The sequence below is a fragment of the Sciurus carolinensis genome, chromosome 1 (genome assembly GCF_902686445.1).
Source record: "Sciurus carolinensis chromosome 1, mSciCar1.2, whole genome shotgun sequence".
In the NCBI taxonomy this organism is placed as follows: domain Eukaryota; kingdom Metazoa; phylum Chordata; class Mammalia; order Rodentia; family Sciuridae; genus Sciurus; species Sciurus carolinensis.
In genome coordinates this window covers 72,713,114-72,736,272 of record NC_062213.1, presented here as the reverse complement: position 1 = coordinate 72,736,272, position 23,159 = coordinate 72,713,114, and the positions used below count along the sequence as shown (strand labels likewise).

At 35.3% G+C, this 23,159-nt stretch overlaps 1 protein-coding gene across 5 annotated transcripts in view; it reads right to left on the bottom strand.

Moving 5' to 3' along the window:
• Nucleotides 1-23,159, bottom strand: part of Asph (aspartate beta-hydroxylase) — a 222,989-nt gene that overhangs the window by 144,793 nt on the left and 55,037 nt on the right. For 4 of the 5 annotated variants that reach the window (XM_047553821.1, XM_047553834.1, XM_047553844.1 and 1 more), the window contains 7 exons: nucleotides 11,590-11,682; nucleotides 8,782-8,856; nucleotides 4,124-4,249; nucleotides 2,279-2,311; nucleotides 1,315-1,371; nucleotides 813-860; nucleotides 265-297 (listed from right to left, as the gene is read on the bottom strand). In XM_047553821.1, coding sequence (XP_047409777.1) covers nucleotides 265-297; nucleotides 813-860; nucleotides 1,315-1,371; nucleotides 2,279-2,311; nucleotides 4,124-4,249; nucleotides 8,782-8,856; nucleotides 11,590-11,682 — 465 coding nt within the window. The remainder of the gene's footprint in view (nucleotides 1-264; nucleotides 298-812; nucleotides 861-1,314; nucleotides 1,372-2,278; nucleotides 2,312-4,123; nucleotides 4,250-8,781; nucleotides 8,857-11,589; nucleotides 11,683-23,159) is intronic. The other variant, XM_047553827.1, reaches the window with a different exon arrangement.

The following is a 23,159-nucleotide window of genomic DNA, read 5'->3' as shown; positions in this document are numbered from 1 at the left end:
AAAAGAAACATGACTATAAAGTAATGAGATATGTTTAAAAAGTAATTTGTAACTGCCCCAAAAAAACTTGTAAAAAGTTTAAGAAATTACTTAGGCAATAGCAGAACCACTGGAACAGTTAAATAATCTCACTAAGTAAATTCTTTGAGAAAAACTATTCATTTCTATGTCTTGATATTTACTAACACAAACCTGCATATTTTATAGTTAAACTACGTGTATAAAACAAGTAGGTGCCTTAAGGTTTAAGAAGCATTTCCAAACCTTGTTCATCATAGTCTTGGTATGTAATATCATCTGCAAAAGAAAGAGAATTAAAAAATATATATATTACATGAGTCCTTAAAACTCTTCACTAAAAAAAAAGAAAAATCCCTTAATTTTAAACACGGATTTCTATTGCTTTAAACATTAATGCTTGTGTAGTCAGTAAGTGCCTCTGTCCAGACACAATGAAGGCAAAGAGCAAGTAAAGTATTCCCATAAAAATTTCTCAGCACAAGATAAATAAAATTAGCCATTAGGATTTAACATCCCATTTTGTTATGTACCCAATGTTGGTAGATGAAGTGAAATACAAATGCCTTTGTTTTTTGTGATGCTGGGGATTGAACCCAGGGCCTCACACCTGCTAGGCACTGAACTACATCCCCAGACCCTGACATTCTTTTAATATACTGATTTCATTACAAGATAAAAAGTCATGTTAAAATTGCTTCTTGATTTCTTTGAAAGAAAAATCACCATGTAAACATGCACAGTACTGAACTAAAATTAATATTCAAAATTCAATAAAAATGTTCATCTAATACCTGCTTTCTGGTGCAATCTTTCATCTTCCACAACTGGTTCACTGGAATCTAAAAGATAAAAAAAAGACACCTCTGCCAAACATGAAAACACCAAACACTTACATTATCAGACACCATTCTAAAAAATTAAGATTAATTCTAATCTAATAAAATTCAAATTGAACAAAGTTCCAAAATTTACTGTGTAAGTTGCAAAGATGGGAATGAGGATCTGCAACCAGTATGGCTCTATTACACCATACTATATTCAATTTCTAGCATCCTTCTTATAGACCAAACTCCTAAAGGTGTTTGAAAACACATCTGCTTTTCCCCTTATTTCCCCAGGTAATATTAAATTATATTCAGAAATTTCTATAAATATCTGGGGCATCAAATATGATTGAAAGTTATTACAAAGAGATCTATGTGTTAAATCAAGTGAATCGTTCACCCCATGTTAAAATGACCTTGGTCACTGCCTCAAACAGAAGCACTGATAATGATTTTCATCTTCACAAACCTGGGTTTTCCTGGTCATACATCAACTCTTCTACATCCTGATGATGATCCTGTAAAACTATAAATTAGGAAATAATTAGGAAATTAAAAACATCACATGATATTCAAAACCAGAAAAGCATAATTCCTGGTAAGAATAGAAATGCAAAAATAAATCACAACAATGATCAACCATGTTCACTCATGGAACCCACTATGCTTTGGGTCACATGCAAAACTGATCAAGACAGTTTCCAGCATCAATGAGTTTATAATCTAACTACAAAAGAGTTGAGCTATATTCTCATTTAGCATATGCAGACTCAAAACAGTTAGCAAATAAAAACAAACAGAGGCAGAGAACCCAAGAGAACAGTGCAGGTGAGTCCTCCTCCTGCCCATGCAGAAGCATCTGCCTCAAAGAAGCCTGGGCAAGTGGACATACCACCCAGTCCTCACCTGGACTTCAAGCCCAAGTACTCTATGTGATTCTTCTTCCACCTTGGAATACAGGTCTAATGTTTATAAATAACATAGTGTATATAGGTCATAAATACTAGTCAAAAATACCACATGGTACTTAAGTTTAGAAAGAATGATCAACTCCAATATTGAAAGGCAAATCAGCTAGTTGGCCATAGCTTCTGGGGTCATGTGACATGTGAGAAAGCACAGTTTTAACCTTTTGTTGACTTTGTAATTTTAAGACTACTAACAAGGATGTCCACAGTACCTTTTGACTTAATAATCCCACTTCTGGGGATTTATCATTGGAAATAGACTTCAAAATAGAAACCGTACTCACAAAGGTGTATCTATATATATACAAAGCAAAATATATAACAATATTATGAACCTTATCATGTAATATATTAAACACTTTCAAAATGTTATTAATAAATAATAGATAATATTTTAAATATATCATGATGTTCTATTAAAGATTTACTCTAATTAAGAAAGAATACTACTAAATTAAAACCTACCTGTCTCTTCCACAAGGTAACTATCCTCAGTCACTGAAAAAACATTAAATTGATAAAATTGATATTACTACTTTTATAAAATTGATATTACTACTTTTACTGTTGATATGTATTCTGAATCTATACTTCTTTTTGATTTAAATAACTTAAAATAAAACACAAAAATATCAATTAAGCATCTGCTTAACACCTTCTCCCTTGAACTGCACTCTGAAGTGTCTATGTTCTATTTGGTCCGCTCAAGGTCCACTCATTTCTACAAGGTTGACAAACACTAATCTGGTGACTAATAAACACGGAGTGAAACCGTGACAAAGGCTAGACCCAGGAAATGTTCTAATTTCTGTCCACTTCACATTCCACTGTGGTGTTCCATTTCCTGCGCCCATCCTACTATTTTTTAGAACAAAAATACACAGTCTACAAATGGAGAATGATGGAAACATTATGTGTCCAGGGAGCTAAACAGAAAATCTGATCCTCAACAAGTTTGTGAACTGTACATGTCACTTTATTTAACAGATTTATAAAATGTAAATATTTTTAATTTCTAAAGACTTTTATAAAGCTGAAACTTTAAAGTTCAAACTGAATCTATGTCTCAATCAAAGATCATTCAGTAAATAAGTTCTCCAGCACTTATGAACTTTTTATAAATATTTCTTTCTACCCATCTCTGTACCTCCTAATCTTAAAGATACCAAATTCCTCATGTTCCTGATTATTTGAGCATCTTTACTGAAATCTGTTGCATAAGCAGAATCTAGATACAAAATTCTAAGCAGCCATCAATCTTACTGAGTCATCTTGGCCAAAGATGGGAGGAAAGGAGCAATACCACAGAAATGTGGAGGTCATTTTATCAGCATTCCTCCTCAGAAATTAGAAACACTTTTCCACAGAAATCATGACACAAGTAATCACTAAAGGTCAAAGGCGCTAAAGCTCTTCTATAAACAAAGATTGTCAATGTATAATACACCCAAAATCACATACACATTCAAAAGCATTGTGTTTGCATTTTTCACCAAAAAAATAATGCACAATAATTCTGTAGGTTGGTTTGGACACTTACATCACTATTGCTATGGGAGTACATCTCCTCCTCTAAACAACAAGCATGGGTACAAGCTTTTAGAAACATATCCACTCATAAGTTGAAGCTGTTTGCTTCTTAAGTAATTTTCCAATGTATTAAGTATGATGAAAAGTAGAGAAATTTTACTTTTTCATTATTTTTGTGCTTTAAAAACGTCCTTGTAACCATTTGGCAACTCTATTGTGCAGGACTTCATAGATAACACTGTACAGAATCACAGTCATGTTGACCTATTTAGGGATTGCAATGGTTAGTTTTGCATTCAGAGCAAAGCTGAGCATTGCAACAGAGGCTGAGGCTCCATAAATCCTAAAATGTTTACTACCTGGCTATTTACAGAAAAAGCCTATCTATCAACGCTAAATTTAGAAGCTAAGAAGAGTGTTCTACTCACTGTCATTAGAGTCTGCAATGGGTGATCAAGTCAAGTATTTCAATAGTTGTTTGCCAAGTAACAAATGGCACTCTAGGCAGAATACCATAAAAGTCATTTGCTGAGGTATCCCACCTACTTTTATAAGAAATTAATATAGTCTGTGTTTTCCTTTAAAAGCACTTTAAATCAAAATCAGGATACCTATTTATTTTAGGGAAATTTTGGTTTACTTGTAGTTTTATGTTTTGATTTCAAAAAATTTAGAAAAAAGTTTAACATTGGTCTTAAAGGGGCTCAAGAAAAGCTTCAATAATTGCAGTTGTAAACTATCTACAGTATTTTATTCTGAAACCAAATAAATGTGTTCTACCTTCATGAAGTGTTTCAGGTTCCAGAGTCTCAAATCTATCATCTGCATCAGGTGCTGTAAGGAAATTCTCATCCTCCAATTGCAGTTCTCCTGCTGGTTCATCCTGGTCTTGTTGCAGGTCTTCTCCTTCAACAAGGATAATGAACAAAATAATACAGGTATACACTAGTCCACGGGCAGCAGCTGACTTAGACACAAAGGCCTTCTGAAGGGCTTCTACATAATCCTTCCTCTCTACCATTATTGGCACTGTGCACTCTGAAGGTGTTTCCTCCCTCACTCTGGCCAGGTGCTACTCTATCTAAGGGTAAGAACGTGTCTCTTATTAGGAAGTGAACTCACCAACGATAGGAACCTCTTAAGTTTTGTTCACTATGTATGCCCAGCACATGAGACCATGCCTAGCCATAGGAGGTATTCAATACTTATTTAATGAATGAATAAATAAACTCATAACTCATAATTATTAATGTATGTGCTTCTTCAATTATCACCAAATCAGAGAAAAGATCACACCAAAAACTTGTATTGAGAATTGACATAAAATTGCATGTAAAAATTTTAAATAACTATTCTAATGTTCTGATGCAAAAAGCAGCTATCAGGCTATCTACATCAGATGCTATATAAATACAAATTTGCTATATAAATACAAATTTACATTAAATCTAAACTGTTCTGGGCTTAACCTTCAGATATTTAAAGATGCCCATTTTCTCTACTGTGATTCACTTCTATGATATATTGAGCAGTTCTGCTTTTGTGTGGATGTTGAATATATTATTCTGCAATCTAGTTTGAGATTGTAATCATGCCTAAAAATTATCCTCATATTAAAATGACAAGGCTTTCAGCATAGTACCTCCTATAAATAATACTCTAAGAACTTGAGTGAGCTGGGCTAGACTGAACGAAAGATAGTGATTAAGAAGGCAAGGCTAGAAGGGCTGGCTCTGGATTTAGTTTTACCATACCAACTACAAGACTGTGCACAAATTACTTAAACCTACTCTGTGTCTACAATTTCTCTTCATAAAATGGAAATAATAAATATTCTTAGCATTATTGTAAGATGAAAACAGATAGAAAAGTGGCTGACCCATAATGAGTATTTAGGTGTTGTTATTATTACAGTAGTAACAATATTACCATTGCTACTGAGAATAAATTTTCCATGAAAATTGTGGGAATTCCTTCTGATTGTCTTTAGAGTAGCATACTAATGCTTTCAGATGTTACCAAATTATGTAGACCTACTTATGGAGCTATGATGTACAACAGTCTTTTCCTCTGCAGTTTTATTTCTATGATTTCAGTGACCCACGATCAACACAGCATGTAAATGTTAAATGGAATATTCCAGAAATAATTTGTAAGTTTTAAATTGTGTGCTATTCTGAGAAGTGTGATGAAATCTCTAGCCATCCCTTTCCATCCCATCTGGGACATGAATCACCCCTTTGTTCACCATATTATATATGCTACCAGCTCATTTGTCACTTGACAGCCATCTTGGTTATCAGAAGGGCTGCCAGAGTATCACAGTGCTTGTGCTCAAGTGGTCCTGTTTTATTTAGTATGACCCCACAGATGCTGGCAATTATGATATTCAAAGAGAAGTCATAAGGTGCTTCCTTTAAGGTGAAAGTTCTTGACAGAAGGGGAAAAGAAAATCGATACTCTGAGTATTCTGAGGTAGTTGAGATCTAGAGTCAGAACAAATTTTCATTAAAATGTGAAAGAAGATATTTGCTAGTTTTGCTGCCATATCTCAAACTAAAATGGTTACAGCCACAGTGCATGATAAAGTATATAAGAAAAAACAGAATTTTATATATACTGGGTATACATAGCATATATGTGCAATAATTTTATATATATATATATACACATATATATATATACATATATATATGTGTATATATATATATATATATAGAGAGAGAGAGAGAGAGAGAGAGAGAGAACACAAGAGTACATTTTCCCTAGTGTCTGTAGTTTCAGTTATCCAGTGGGTTCTTTGACTATACCCTGTGAAGAGTGGGTTGCTATCTTATCATAGCCAGTTATATTCTTTTTCCCCCTTCATTTCACATTTAGAAGACAAAGCACCAAATCTAATTCCCATTGAGACTTTTACTACTCTTTCTCTTTTTACCGTATTCTTCTTTCCCTATTCTCTTTTCATCCAGAAAAATTCTATGAGTTTTACATTAGCAAGTTTAGCAGTCAGCCATTGCTGTTCGATGGACAGTTCCCTGTTTTCTGTAGGGAAACCACCCAAGCACTGTTCACTGTCTTTGAGTCTCCACTGCTTAGCCAGTGATGGCCTCCTGAGACGAAAAGATCCTGATGTTTCCTAGACTCTAGGCACTGCCCAGCCCTCTGCAGCTGGTGCACCACCCCTGTGAGGTAGTTACTATTGTCCATTTTGAAACATGAGGAAATTGAGGAATTTGCTAAAGTCAGACAGCTAATGAATGGCAGATGCAGGCCTTGAATCCAGTAATGAAATACATGATAGGGGAGGGTGGGCCACACAAGGTCTGATGAGATGTGAAGATGAGGTGGGGTAGGCAGCACATCCCGACAGACACATGACAAGTGCAAAGGCTCTAGGGCAGGGACAGACTTGGCAAACAAGGGAAAGAGAGAAGGCTAGAGGAAAAGGACAAAAGGGGAGAAAGAGACTGGGGTCAAACGAGGCACAACTGCCTAAGCCACATCAAACACTGAGGAGCAAGACTGTAAACAGATGTGACTGGATGGCACTACAACAGCCACGGCAAAAGGCAGCGATCATGGCTGAGGCACTGGAGAGCCAGGTATGTGTCAGAGGCAACGTGACAAGTTTAGATGAGGGGAGAGGAAAGAGAGAACAAGGAAAACACCTGGGTTTTTAGTTTTCACAACTACATGAGTGGGAAGGCCATTAACAGAAATGTAAGTCTGGAATAAGAGCACTTTTGGGTGGGATGGGGAGGAGCTTGAGACCTGTAAGATGAACAGGAAGCCAGAGCTCTGGGTGGGGCAGAGCTTAAGACTACGCCACACACAACATCCTGATAGAGGGTCCAGCCGGCCCTGGGAAAGGCTGGGGTTTAGACCAGTCATAAGGGTTGCAGCCATACATTCAGGAGTCACCAGCATATAAATGGCATTTAAAGTCATTTAAATGTGATTGTCTAAGAGGAAAAAAAAGTCCAAAAAGGCTGTGTCAGGGAGCATATGCAAGACTGGATTCTTTCCTTCTCTGGTTAGCTGCCCACTTTCACCCGCCCACACACCTGCTGTTTCTTTCCACTTCCCTTCATTCCCACTTTTGCCTGAATTGAGTCTGATGAGCCACCTGGACTCACTGGGGTCACTAGCATAACCTCCATCTGGGCTCCTGCTGCCTGGCACCACCCTCCCACCCACATTTCAGGCTGTAGGCGTAATACACACACCCTTAAACACCTCTAATGGCTTTAATTCCTGTTGGAATCAAGAACAGACACTCTGTCTCTCATCACTCTCCCTCTGCACCCCAGATGCCACCATTCTGAACTACCTTCAGACTCTCGGCTGGGCTTCCACACATGCTGTGCCCTCTTCTTACAACCAGGCAGGTGAAGTTCTACACCATCCTCCTCTTTCTGGATGACAGTCATTTCCTCTGGGAATTCTCTTCTGAGCCCCAAGTAGTCTAGGTAAGCCCCCAAAAGTGTCCTGTGTCTCACCACTATAGTACTACCTGCATTATATTAAGATCACTGGTTTGTTTTGTCTACATCTACTTCCTTATGTTTACAGACTATTACAAAAAAAAGTTGTAGGGAGGAAAAGTCTACTCTTGCTCATATGAGCAGATGCACATTCAGGTGAAGTGGCCTTCCTACCTGCAAAGGAGCTGGTATACATGGACACAGAATCCTATACACTGAAAAATCTAGCTTAAGGCTAGGTAATTATTTGTATGTCTTTATGATACATGGATTTTTTTTCCCTCTTTACGGCTACCCTTGTATCACATCAAACCATCAGGGTATCAGGGTCCCATTGTGAGCTATGTTCATAGTCCCTTCATGAGCTATGTTTTGGGGTTATGCTCTCTGCTTTTATCAAGGGATGCTTTAAGAAAGAAGCCTTATAAAATCCTAAAACACTGGTTTAGAGATTGTCATTTAATACTCCCCAATCATGAGAAATTTTTTAGAACTAAGAGTTGGGAGCATATTTTATATTCTCTGAGAACATAGCATGCTTTGTCCTCTCTGGGAATATGACCTATGTAATTAGAAATTTCTCCTTTTTCACTTTGGCAATGAGCAAAGCAAGAAGTAAGGTTAAAAGGAGCTCCCAGAAAAGCCATCACAGCCTGCCTGCTGGTGTTCTGCTTCCTCTGCCATTCTTCTATCTATTCTTGATGGATCATGGTCTTAGTTGGCTTATCCTCAGTTTTCACTGCACATTCTTTATCAGATGTCTGCAACAAACTCTTTCACAGTAAAGTGTGATAAAGTACGTCCTACTTAAAAATAATACTTATTCTTTAGTAACTTGGAATAAAGCATTTTTAAAAAAACGTACAATTAACATTTAAATCTCAATATGTATATGTTTATGTAAACATCATTTTCATAACTCATGACAAAACAGTAGACATTAATTCATACCATGCTCTGTATGTACCGTTTCGTGGAGAAGGGACTGAATGTGTTCTTTAACTTCATCTTCAATATTCTGGGGTTCTAAAATAATTACAAGACATCACTACTAAGTAGAAAATATTTGAACATCAATGGGTAACTCTTAAGCACTCAAAATATGGCATTTGTGCATTACATATTAAAATGACTATATCTGGCTCAGCAACTGTGCATTTTTTTCCAAATCCATTTGCTACTTTTAACTATGCTGAGAAACATAGTAGATAATTAAAATTGGTTTTATTTTGTTAATGGATATAAACATTAAAAGGTTTAACAGGACTTTTAAAGAAAGAAAACTAATTTAGGTATGGTTTTTATTTTTAAAAAAGCCTCACGAAACAAAATGAGTTGTTTCTAATTAGTAAAGCCCACACAAATGACAGAATAAAGTGAGAAGGGCGAAGCTTTCATTAAGGAAGTTACTGGAAAATAAGGATAAAAGTGTGGAAGACAAAAAAATCAATACAGATCAACACCCTGTGTTTTCTGACAGGAAAAAGGACAGCCTTGCTGGAAAGAAGACCCAGAGAGTAAGGACTGGTCGACCACTCCCAGGAGTCTGGAAGTGAAAGTAGATAGCCTGACATTATAACTGATGATCTTTACAGCTTTGGAGACAGTGTGACAGATGGATCTCCACAGATTCAAATAAATATGAACATTCATGGTGACATTCTGTTAACACTGTAGTGCTTATCAGATTATCAGGTTTACAGCAATATCATGCCATGTGCAAGAAACTGACTACATTGACACCGTTTCCGATTTTCAGTGAAACACTCTGTGTTCAGTGAATAAAAGTAATACTACACTTGGTCTTAGTATCATAAATACTGTCTTATGAAATAATGCCAGTGACACTAGTTATGTCAAAGGGCTAATCTTCAGTGACAAAACCTAATTAATTTAGAATTTCAAGCAGGGAACAAGTTTAAATACAGTTATCTACTATGCTAATTACTCAACAAACTCACTTCTAAAGTATTGCAGTGTCTTACATTTTTTGAGATATTTATATCTCACAAACCATCTTTGTGTATATTTTGGTACAATTTTAGAAGAGTCTCCAATCTCCATTCTTCTTTCATCATCTCCCACAGCTTCCTAACTAGGTTTTCAGTTTCACAACTGTTGAGGACAGCAGCCAAAGTGAACTTAGTATGGATTGCCAGAAGTGTAGGCTAGGAACTCTGTTCCTGTGCAAAATCCTTTAATGGTGGTGTTGTTCCAACAAGTGGAAACCTGAGCCATGGAACAGGATATGAGAGATCTACAACTGGGCCATCACACACTTTTCCAGAATTGCTGGTTACCAGCAGTGGCTTTGAACCTGTAAGTATACCATACCATTTGGTTTTTCCATAGTTTTGTAAATGTTCTTGCTCTCCCATGGAGACAGTTAGTAGAGGCAGAAGTCAGACGGCAATGGGTTAAAGAATGAATGAAAAACTAAAGTGAAAAGATGATTGCAGAGTGTGCTTTCAAAATTAGCTATTATAGTGGATTGAGAAATTAGATGGCAGAGGGAGTCAAGAAGGGATTAAGGACTTTACTTCATTGAATTTTCATGAGAGTTATATAACTTGGCTTATCAAATAGGTAGAAGATGGCAGAGAAGAAAGAAAAATTAAGGACAGAGTAAGAGGAAGGTTGAGAAGGCCACATTTAAAACAAAACAAATAGAAGTTGAGAAGTATACGGGTTAAGGTTAATAGTCAAACAATGGATTATAGAATTTAATTACAATTTACAATGATAGTAACAAAAATAAAAAAGGAAGAGTGGAAAGCAAATGGCATAACATTTTGGTGTAGGCACTTGCCTTAAAAACATGATTTTTAAATTATAAATTTATTTACTACAAAGTAAAATTTGAGATGTTAAATCCAAATACACATCTACATTATAAAACTTAAAGGGAAGGAAACAGTAAATTTTTACAGGATTATGGACTGAAGAAATAATGAAATTTAGAGCAACATACATATTAGTCTTAAAAGGAAGGAAAATCAAATAGTATTGATCAGTACTGCTTGAATCTAAAACCTAAGATGCCAGTAAATACATAGTGTCATATCTAACATTTCCAATAGATGGCACAGTGAAACCAAATTTCTTAGCATTCTGCATAAATGAAAAATATGCAGAAGAGAAACAGTACTTAATAATAAATGTCATAAACAGGAAATGATAGTAATGAATTAAAGTTTCATTTACTAATTTATTAAAATATTCCAAGAGTTCTCAACCTATTGGTCATAGTATCTTCAATGGCTACAGAAATAACTTGAATTGATCCATGAATCTGTAAATACAGAACAGATTCCACAGACTATCACAAGGAAGTCTGGGGAGTCCTTCAATGCAGACAAGAGATCCTCATATAAGAAAGACTGGGGACCCACTAGTCTTACTTTATTAAAATCATGTGGCAAATGATAACATGTTTGTATATAATACATGTCTGTTTTTACCTTCAGTGCAATATGGTACAATAGAATTGGAATCAAGAAAAACAAGTTGGTTCCTAACTGTGATCTCAGGCAATGAATACCTGTCTGTGCCTTTGATTCTTGGTCTCAAAAATTAAAGTTCTCCTGTTTAAAATTTTATTAGAAAAAAACCCTAAGTTTATTATAAGATTTCAGAAAAGAAGAAAAATAGTTCACTATTCTATAAACATGTGAAACAAATTGTGAATAAAATAAGTTTCTGCAAAAAAAGATGCCTGACAGTCTAGGTGTATCCTCTGAGACCTCCAGGACCACTTACCTGTCCCCTCAGGAGCCTGCTCCTCCGGCTCAGCATGTGGCTCAGCCTCCTCTGGTGGGAAAGTCGGCTCTGAAGCAGATCTTTCTTTAAGTCCTGCATTTTTCATTCACAAAATTAACTTAAGTTTTTTGATCTTTTTGTCAAGTTAAACCAGGAAAAAATAATACTATTAAACATTTAACCAATAGTGCAAGTAATTCATTGTTTCCAATATTACATGGTTAAAAATTGAAGCAAGAGATGTTTGCTCTTTAACTTCATATGGGCTTTTTACTATTTCTAAGTTAGCCTTTCATTTAAAAAACAGATAAAACAAAAATTATTGTTTCATCATTCACAAAACTTCAAAATACAGAGTCATATCTGGACTTGCTAAAAGAAGTTCAAGTTGAGTCTAAGCTCCTCTTAGGTTCGTAAGTGACTAATTACTTTCTGAAACCTGAGCTCAGAAATCAGCAGTGGGACACTACAATGCACATGAATTTTTGGTTTTTCATGTATACTCCTTATTTTGATTTATGTATAATTATTTATTCATCTCAAAAAACTATTAGTTAAAATTAAGGAGAAATCACATATGACCCACTATTTACAATCTTCTTGAGGTTTATGTACAAATAATATTATTCTATAACAGCTGAATGATATGAAAAATGTTCTTTTTTAAAAAATAAGTTCTAAAGAAATAAGGCATCAGGGTAAATTAAGATGAAAACTGATTTTAAAGTAAACGCCAATCTAATAAGTACTATGTTAGTTCTTTAATATTTTACATGTGGAACCTTATGTCCTCAATTAAGTACAAGTATTTAGAAAACTACACTGGGTCCAAGAGCCTGATTCTGTTGGATCTTGTGCCATGTTCTGCTCCCTAGAAGTTTCCTGTGTGGGAGTGGTCTGCAGTGAAAGGGTCTAAACAGTGTTCAGATGTGGCTTCATAAATATATGCACTTTTGTACTGCATTTAACTTCAAGACTATTACAGTCTGGAGAATTCATTTGTTTGTTTGTTATTTCCACAATCCCAGAGTGCTGGGGATTGGAACCCGGGCCTCCAGAATGAGAGGCAAGCACTCTACAAGATGGGCTATCTGGCCTGCCCTGGAGAATTCATATTTCAATGTCTTGTACTTTTCTTTATTCTTGTATTTTTCCTCACTATTCCCTACTATACATATCATTTTTCTCATTGATGAAAACACACTGCTAGGTCTTTCTCCTCCCAAATCTTAAAGAGACAGTGAGGCAAGGATAGTCACAACCTACCAAATAACTTACATTTTCTCTGCTTACTTATTTCCAACATTTCATCCACACAAAACCTAATGCTATTAAAAAACACCAATGCACACAGTTGTGTTCTATGTTTAAGTGTAAATATAATGATCAAATAGATTCCAAAGGGATCACACACCCACCCACAAGTCCTAATCATGGTTCAATTTCTTGAACTAGGGGATAGAGAGAAAAGCTTCTTAAATACATCACATTTCCAATGTAAATATAGGACTGAAAACGTCTCTGTCCTTTCCCATTTAAATACCCCATTCTTGTATCCCTCAGTTGTGAATGGGACAGGCATGCAACTATTCATTGCCAAGTTCTGCCTGGCTCAGACCTGGCACAGAGCAACCGCTCTAAAAACACTTGCTGAAGAGCTGACCACACTCAGTGGTACCTACTCTGCTTGTCTGAATAATTTCAGAGGTTCTCTGCAGGGCCAGATTTCCTTGGCTGCACTACAGTGGCCAAGGGCTATAGAGATGAGCAAGGGGATTCACATCATTTTCTCCACTGGTATTTGCCAGACATTCATATTTCTGCCCAGTCTCTCCCATTTCAGTACCACAGACCTAGGTAACATTGGACAATTCCAGTTTGTGTTCACTGTCCTGGAAAAATTATTTCACTCTCAAAAGTAACTTAGTTTGGAAAAAAAATTAGTGTCCTCCTTGGCTAACTCCCATGTAGCAGGCTTTCAAAGTACACCCATCTTAGAAATAAGCAAAGATGATAAAGATTTAAAATGAAATCCCATTTTTATTGTATTTGGGGGAAGGTTTCATCTGAAAATAAATTCTAATGTTGAAAAGGCGAAAAGAAGAGTATATCAATATTCGAATATACAATGTCCCTAAAAGTCAACTTTCTTAAACCCATTAAGTTCCAAATTTTCAGTTCTGTGAACATAATCAATATCCAAATATAAGTTTCCACAAGTGATATATTTGTTGCTTGATTTAACTTTTTATAGGTGTTCCAGCTCTGAAAGATTGGTACAGAATGAATAACTCAAATGGGAATTGTCTTTAAAATTAAAATGGTAAAATACGAAAAAGCTAACAAGAGCAAGGAAAAGCATATATTAATAGGACAACATACTATGTAGTCTTCTTTTCTGTCTAAAATGGTATCTGAATTATAAACTTATTAATACCTGGTCACAGTTCCTTCTACAGGTGAAACTGGCACAAAATAAGCAACATTTTAAACTTCAAAGCAGCTACCTATACTGTTAACACATCTCCTTCCCTAGGCCCTTATCAACTTTTAAAATTTAACAAAAATACTTTCTAGACTAGAAATGCTTTAATAACCCATATAAAAGAATTAGCCAGTTTTTATGCTGCTGTTCCCCACAATCCTTTTGCCACCCAAACTCCTTTTGTGTCCCAGGACTTGAGGCAAAAACTAAACAGAAATTAAATGAGAAACCTAAGTAACATGTAAGATCAATTCAGAGTCAAAGGAAAGATTTTCAAGCTGAATTTATTAGGAAGTACAAATGACCAGGGTGTAGCCCTGTAATAAATATTCAAAATCACATTATGACATAACAGATATCAGTTTTCATGTTCCCAGGGCTGCATAAAACAAAACACCAACTCATGATGGCTTGAGCAAGGAGATTTATTATCTAATGTAGCAAAGACAGAGGCAGGTTGGCTAGATCTCAGCAGAGGCTTCATCCTCTGGCCAGTAATCAGGGCTCCCAGCTGCAGGCTCCTTACAGACAGGATGATCTTCTGAAGCAAAACGACCACCTCTCACTCTGCTTCTTTCTCAGACTTGAGGAGATCTTTCCAAGATGTTCCCAGAAATCTTCACTTTCAGATTTAATAGTCAAACCAGAACCCACTTCCATTCTTAAGCTGGCAAGAGGGACAGAGTGACCATAGCATCCAGATGCTCATTATTTAGGGCTGAATGTTGTAAGTCCACCTCAGAAGCCATGACATGATTTGGAAAATGAATCAATACTCTTACAACATAGCTTGTTTTAGTTCTGTAGACTCACCAGATAAATTAGGAGATTCTGAAAGTTTTGCACTGAGTAATTATATAATTATCTTCCAATTTAAAAAATGGAAGAAGCAATAAAAAAATGGAGTCAGCACTTTAACAATTCATAACAACTTGATTACCCAATAAAATTACCCTGATTCAGTATTTGCGGACTTTATTCACTATTGCCCAACTGTATCTGACCAGGATGAAAATGAACAAATACATTTCTTATCATAAATGTGATAGTTGCAAACTTACTAAACTGCATATTGCATTCATTTATTCAACAAGCACTTATTCAGCACCTATTTAAGGCAGGGTACTACTCTACTTTAAATGAACATACAAATGAACATACCTGAAAGAACATACCTACTTTCAGGGTGAGGAAGCAAGTAAAAACATAATATAAACTCTTCAGAGTCTACTGGTTGGGCTAAATGGTATAGGGAAGACCTGAGCAAAGAGGGCCAAATATTAGGAAAAGACCAGGGTCTGTTTATAATAAATGAGCAAGGAAAGAGCTCACAGAGAACATTTCAACAACCTTCTGAAGAAAATCAGGAATGTGGCCATGAGACTTACACTGGGGAATTCTCCAGATAAAGGGAAAAGCAAAAACAAAATTCTTCAGCTGGGGAAGTGTTTGATATGGGGAACAAGGTGGCCAATGTGGCAGGACAGAAGTGAGCCAAGGCATGAGCACCAGGAAGGAAGAAGGTCCTTGGACACTGGGTCTCTGGGTGAACACTTCTCATAAAAATCAGTCATCCCTCTGTCCATGAAGAATTAATTCTAGGAATCCCACAGACACCAAAATCTGCTGATTCTCAAATGCCTCAAATAAAATGGCAAAGTATTAGCAAATAACCTATGCACATCTTCCCATACACTTTCAATCAACTGGAGATCACTCGCAATTCTGAATACAATGTAAATGCCATATAAATACGTGTTATACTGTATTTGTTTAAGGAATAATGACAAATGTTTACACATGTTCAATAAAATGTGCACTGTCTGTCCAAATATTTTTGAACTATGGTTGAGGGAATCTGTAGAAGAGGCAACTGAGGAGGTGGAACCCTTAGATACAGAAGGTTAACTCTATATGCAAACTGTTCCATCAATTAAACCTGGGAATTATAAGTAACATTTTGCTTCACCAATTTCCTACATCTATTCCATAAAAAATTAAGATATATTTTAAGAATTAATTTATCAGTCCTTGGTTTACTAATTCAATGGTGCACATAGACTGATGCAAATTTTGGAATTTTCTATCCAGATTACTCCAGTTTTTGTTATTTATAAAGGGTAAGTGCTCAGAACTACTACTGCCTCATATACCTAACAATATAACACACATAGTCTAACAGTTATAAATCAATAAAACCCAAGAATAAGGCCAACAAGTACATGAAACTTGGAAATATTCTAGGAAATCAATATACTGGAAAAGCACCCATATTAATTGAATTATTAATCCTTCTTCTTGTTAGTAGCTTGTATAATTAGTGAACACAGATCTTAATAAGTGTACTAACAGCAGTCCCAAAACTGATAAAAAATATGAGATTACCAGAACCTAAAAGCTGTCCCATGATATAAAATAAGAATAATACCAGCTTTAAAGCATCTTTACGTGAATCAAGATGGGCAGACAGATTTCTGAAAGAGGATGATGTAAATTCCAAAAGAATTAAATACTGAAAAAAGCATCCAAGAGTCTGGTTTCAGAACCCAAGATGGACTTCCACAGAGACTGGAAGGAGCGGACTGACTTTAACATCATGCAAAACACACTTACAGGACACACAACATAGTGTCTATAATTTCAGACACCTGAACCAAGCTGGGTGTCTCTGAACGCCACCTTAAGCAATTTACCACCACTACAACTTTAATTTTCGCAAATACAGAAAAGAGATAAAATAGTACCTTGAGAGAGATGTAAGAATTGAGGTCATTTAAATCCAGTAAATGAACATTTTTGCATCAATTTGTTTTTTCTTTACATCCTCTAAAGGTTCAAATTTACTTGCCTCCCCTCTTCTTGCAAACATACAGAGAGCAACATGAACACAGTTATAAGCAACTTCCAACACAGTTAAAACTTACTGCATTGTTGAAGAATCTTCTAGGCTTTCCTTTTTAAAAAATAGAACTTTTTCTTCCTTCCAATAGTCTTCAAAAGCATTCATTAACAGATCTAAAATATTTTTAGGTGATCTGTTTTGTATATTCATAATTCAATAAACAAACATTGAATGCCATTTACTATTGGTTACTTGGTCTGCCAGGAAATCACAGGGATGAGGCAGGGTGATCAGCATGATAAATAGGGCAGGAGAGGTCCAGCCACCTGGGTAGGTCAGACATGGGAGTGTGGATGTGATGGCTGGGCTGGCTCCCACAGGAGAGGCAGAAGGTGGCTTGCCACACAGAGGAGGCAGGCATTCTAGATAGAGGGGCTAGCAGGTAGTATTGACAATAGCTCCACTTCTGTTTTGTCCCTCAGTCCCTTATCCATTTCACAGCATTTCACCATGAGGACTTATCACTTTATCACTTTTATCCCCAGGGTCTTATGCAGTGCCTGAGCACACTGCAGATGTCCAGGAGTATGTGCTGAAGGAGTCAATAAATGGGAAATAAAAACACAGCATGTGGTTGTTTTATATTATTATCAAACATAACACAAAAGCTTTAAGGTCTTCTTCCTCTAATCTCTTAAAATATCAGAGAATAAATGTTTAAGGCAAGGAAGACGCAAGTGAAAGGTAGACTTCTATGGTGTGTGCACACCTGACTTAACATGGATTAATAAATATAAACATAACGTGAAATCAAGTGAGATACAAAAAGAGCAATGAAAAAATAAATGCCTGGCTTTTGTTTGGTAGGGATTAAAAATTGAAACTTTTGCAGAAATTGATTTCTGTGTAAAAATTATAGCCAAACCAGTAATAAAAATTTCGTTCATGTGGTTGGGTTATATCCTTGAGCAAATGAAAGACAGGAGATGGAAGATTATTATATTTTTCACATTTACCCAAATAAGATTTTTGTGGAAATAACCTTTATGATTCTGCCATTTGATACTCACCCTTTAGTTTCCTAAGAATAAAATCTTTCTCTTTAGCTAGAACAGGACAAAATGGAAAGAGTTGAACAAACTAAGCCTTTTTTGTCCAGTAACTAAATGGTTGTATTTTTCATTAGGTCAATATTCTTGTATATTCTTTCAACTGTCTAAAGTTATTGTTGACAGTTGACAGTGTTAGGGTGGGCTCTCTTTTTCCCAAGGCTTCTTATTCTGAAATGTCCATTCTTGCCCTTCCCACTCCACACTTTGTATCTGGACAAGGGCAAAAGTGGGAATGGGAAAAGGAGAAAGGGGAGACAAACTCCATAATCTGCAGATTTTAGTGTCAAAAAAGAGTGGTGTATAAATAGTTCACTGTGTTGGCCTGTCCCAATACTTATCCCTCCCTTTTTCTGATCAGAATGTTAATTTTTTTTTTTTTTTTTTTTTTTTTTTTTTTTTTTTTTGTGGAACCAGTTTTCCTTCACCCAACAGTTTTAATAGTGCACATTCAACATCGCCCACGCCTCGCCAAACACAGCTTTCTGAACCCCTGTCCCCAACCCATAAGAATTGGGGCTACTAAAAGCATATGAGTCTTTGTCTGAGAAGGAATGTGACATTCTGGGAGAGTCCAGAGATGGACAGAGAAGCTCAGATCATTGTTTGAACAATCAGATTCAGAATAACAAAAAACAAGCAAACAAAAACAAAAGAAAAAAAAAAAAACTACTCTGGGTTTTAAAATTATTAGAGCCAATTAATATTTTTTGTCCATGAAAGCAAATTTGAGTGGGTGTAATTCATACAAACAAAAGATCTCTGGACAATACTCAAAAGTAAATACATCTCCTGAGGAAGAATGATGAATACTGCTTGCATAGAAATATAGTAACGCTGAGACTTGCAAAACTGGACATTAGGGATTAAGTGGGGTTTTGTACTCTGGAGTAGAAAACCTCTAAAGACCATAATGTTGCTTGTACAGGAAAATGTGTTCTAAGTACAAAACAAATAAAAAGTTTCACAATTTGTCAAAGCTCTCCATTTTACCAGACTTAAGACTGGTAAATTTTACCAGACTTATTTTCTTTTTTCTCCCTTGTACATTTCATATCCTACACATTGTAGCAGTATCATCTAAAGAACTCAGCGGCCTAACCAGGCACAGTGGTGCACACCACCTGTAACTCCAGCAGCTCCAGAGGCTGACACAGGAGGATAGTGAGTTCATGGCCCGTCTCTGCAAAAAAACAGGGCACTAAGCAACTCAGTGAGACCCTGTCTCTAAATAAAATACAAAATAGGGTGGGGATGTGGCTCAGTGGTCAAGTGCCCTTGAGTTCAATCCCAGTACAAAAAAACAAAAAAACAGGAAAAAAGAAAAAAGGAAGCAATAAGCAGTCTTCTCTACACCAACCCTCAGTGCTGGGGATAAAATACAGGGCCTTATACATAATAGGCAAGCACTCTATCACTGAGGTCCACAACAACCCAAGAATTAACCATTCTTATTCATTTAGACATAGGTAACATTTATGATTACTTCCATTTGTTCTCTCAATCTCAGTAGAAGAAATCCACATCCAGTTGTCCCCTTTTACAAAGATACATTCATTACAAAGGATAAATTCAGTCATTCATCTCATAGTCTGTTGACAACAGTATGAACAGGAATCATTGATCCAGTGTTTCCAAATTTTAAAGTGCTGACTGAGACACCTTGATTCTGTTATTATCATTATTTTACCCAAGAAAAAGGGAACCTGAGTGTGCAATAAAGAGCCAGCTGCTTGCATATACAGAGTATCAGACAGCTCTCACAACCTCCTTGAGAGACCAGGACAAATTATCTTCACCTTACAAATAAAGAAAACACCCATTTCCAAGTGGTGCTTTACAATGAAATAACCAAAGCAATTAATTTTGAACATTTTTACCAATGGGCACCAGCAGGAGAAAAAATAATTGAGGACAAAGGAGAGAGGAACCAAAGTTAGAAGACATTGCCCAAATCACCAACCCACTTAATAGAAAATGACTACTTAACAGTTATATTAAAACATTTAAAATAAAAAAATCATACTTGTTCACTCTCTTTCTGTCAACGGAAGTATACATAGCGAGTCCTCATTATCTAAGAAATCATTATGAGAACTGCTGTAGTTAGAAAGTCACATGGTTAAACAGGTCATAATGAGATAAATTATTCTCTATGAACCAAGCACTTTTAGAATTAACTCAAACAGTCCTGCTAGATTAACAAAAGCAAACACGCATACTATTTTTTCCCATTTTCTTACCAGTCTCTTTCTCACGAGAAATGTCAAGAGGATCATCTACATGCAACCCAAATGACTCAGAGTAAAACTGAACATATTGTTTAAAAAAAAGATTTCAAAAAGTTAATTAAAAATGCTGTTAAAAATAATGAAAATTCACCAACAAAACTATTAACAGAAACCCAAGTCAAATGTTCTAATAAATGAAAAAACAAACTCAAGTGATGATGGAAGCGTTTCAAAAGAAAGTAACTATTACTGATTAAAAAAAGATACCTGAAAAAAAAAAAAAAGACCCTCAAATATTTTATAAAACTCACCATCTTCTTAGGGTGATATAGTACTCAAATGTGAAATATTATCATACAGAGCTTAAGAGAAATTATGCCATGATCTCATTTTTAAAAATTCTACATATGACATCATAGAGCAATTTAAACCAAATTTTGTTACAGGTATAAGAAAAATTTACATTCTCAGCATTTAATTATCATTTTTTAGTTGCTTCCTCAAACTTCTGATTTCTAGCTTCTCAGAATTATGAAATTTTAATCCCCATTTTTAGTTATATTTACTTTTAAATGGTAATGTTTCTGGTTTAAATTATCCTGATGTCAACATGAAGGAGAAGCAAAATAAATAAATAAATAAACAACTACCTAAGTACACAAAGAGTGAATAAAACTGATAATGGAAACAACTTTAAACATTAATTGGGACCAACGTTTCTCCTGAACTAAGTTTTGTAGTTGAACCAGAACTGTCAAGGCAGCTGGATAACGTAAGGTCTCAAATTTAATAAAAGTTGAAGCCAGCTCCAGAGGCTGAGGTAGGAGAATCCCAAGTTCAAAGCCATCCTCAGCAATTGAGGTTTTAGGCAACTTAGTGAAACCCTGTCTCAAAATTAAAAATAATAATGGGCTAGGGATAAGTGGTTAAGCACCCCTGGGTTCAATCACTGGTTAAAAAAAAAAAAAAAAATTCAGTTGAAGCCTTTATTTACTAAAGAAAAAAAGAAAGAAAATAAATCAAATCCCAGTTCAAAAACACTCCTGAAACAATTTTTAATAGTTTTAGAGATGTTTCTTTTGGGGAGAGTGGGATTTGTTCAAGATATTTGTTAAAGATATTATATCTTCAATATTCTGATGTCAGTTATAAGCTATTTCACTCCTTGGGCTAGTGTTTAAAGATAAAAAACAATGAGAGAACTAAAGCATTTCAAAGCACTTTACTAAAAAGCAACAGATACTGGTTATATGCTTCTACTGCTCAAGTTATTCTAAAATGTTTTCACTTCTTTGCCTAGAATTTAACATTTATGTGTTTTTCTGCCCCATTGTCATTGAACTTCAAAAACTAAGGTAAAATTTATTTATTTATTTATTTTTGGAACATGTAATTCTTTTTTTTTATAAATTTTATTTGGCTTTTAATTTTTTACAGACTGCATTTTGATTCATTGTACACAAATGGAGTACATAATTTCGCTTCTATGGTTGTACACAACTAAGGTAAAATTTATAAAAATGCCCTCAATGAATGCAATAATTTTCTACCCTGTAGTAAGGGAGAAAAAAAAATCACTTGTAAAGAAAGAAACATTTAAAATTTTTCATATAAATTTTAAAAATTCATTTTTAAAATCCACTTAAAAATCTCTGCAGCAAGATTTAGCATCAGAAGACAATTTAAAAATCTTGCAAATTTTATATGTGGTGCATCTGTTTTGCCTCTTATTCTGTCCAGTTCTCAGAAGGAACCTTCCTCCTCTTTTTCCAAAAGCCACCTCTCCTATAGGGCATATGTCAAGCAGCTTGGGTGGGAATACACTCAACCCCCACCCTAAGCTTTGTGCATAGCACCAAGCCTGGGAAAATTAACTGTAAGAATAGATCCCAACTAAAAGAAAAATCACAGATGGTCACTAGATCTAACCAGGCCAGGTGAAATTCTTCCAGGGACTTTTTTCTCTCTATCCATACCAGAAAATTAAAAACATGCATTTGGGGTCTGGGGAAGTGTGGCTTTCTTTTTCATTAATCATCTCCATGAGGAATAAAGTCACAACAAACCAGAAGGGCCAGGATTTGGGGGAAAACTAGGAAGAAACAGAGCTCTGATTACTGGTTAGGACTAGGGATCTCTTCACCCAAAGTCAGGTCCTTTATTTGCCAGTCAATGGAACCATAACATTCCCCTTTTGGTTTACTGTTTTCTGATATTCTATAAAAACAGCAGCAAAATTCTGACTAATCAATATATGAAACTCCACTTATCACATATTACAATTTCCATGGGCCTTAGTTTTTACCCAAGAATAGGATTAAATTAAAGATTGGATTATTTTCTAGGAGTTCCCCTTTGCAGTATAATTCTGTTATATAAGTTAGAATTTCTGTCAACTACATGTCTAAGTGTTTGATTGTAAGCAGTAAATACTGATGGCACATAAGAAAAGGGTGCACAATAATTTTGGAAATACTTTTACTTAAATTTGCTCATTTCTAATTTGAAATAGCTTTAATTAAGTTAAAAAAATTTTATTTTGAAGCTGTTCTTTTCAATAGTGAAGAAATATCTTTTCAATAGTGCTTTTGATTCTGATAGTAGGTGACTTATCTCAACTAGCAATCAATATTGGAAATTTGAAACTTCATGCACATAATACTACACAGCATTCATGGAAATGAATTTCTTAATAAAATTTCATTTTATTTAATATTTTCTGATGGACTAAATTCTTACCTCAAATTTCAAATTTTTAGAAAGGGTAAACAATCATGATACAATCAAATAAGAAAAACATATGCTATCCAAACAAAATAAATGAAAAATGTGTTGTAAAAGGATATCCTAATGTGAAATGATTAAAGACTTTTTATGTCTATTCTAAGTCTATAAAGGTATCA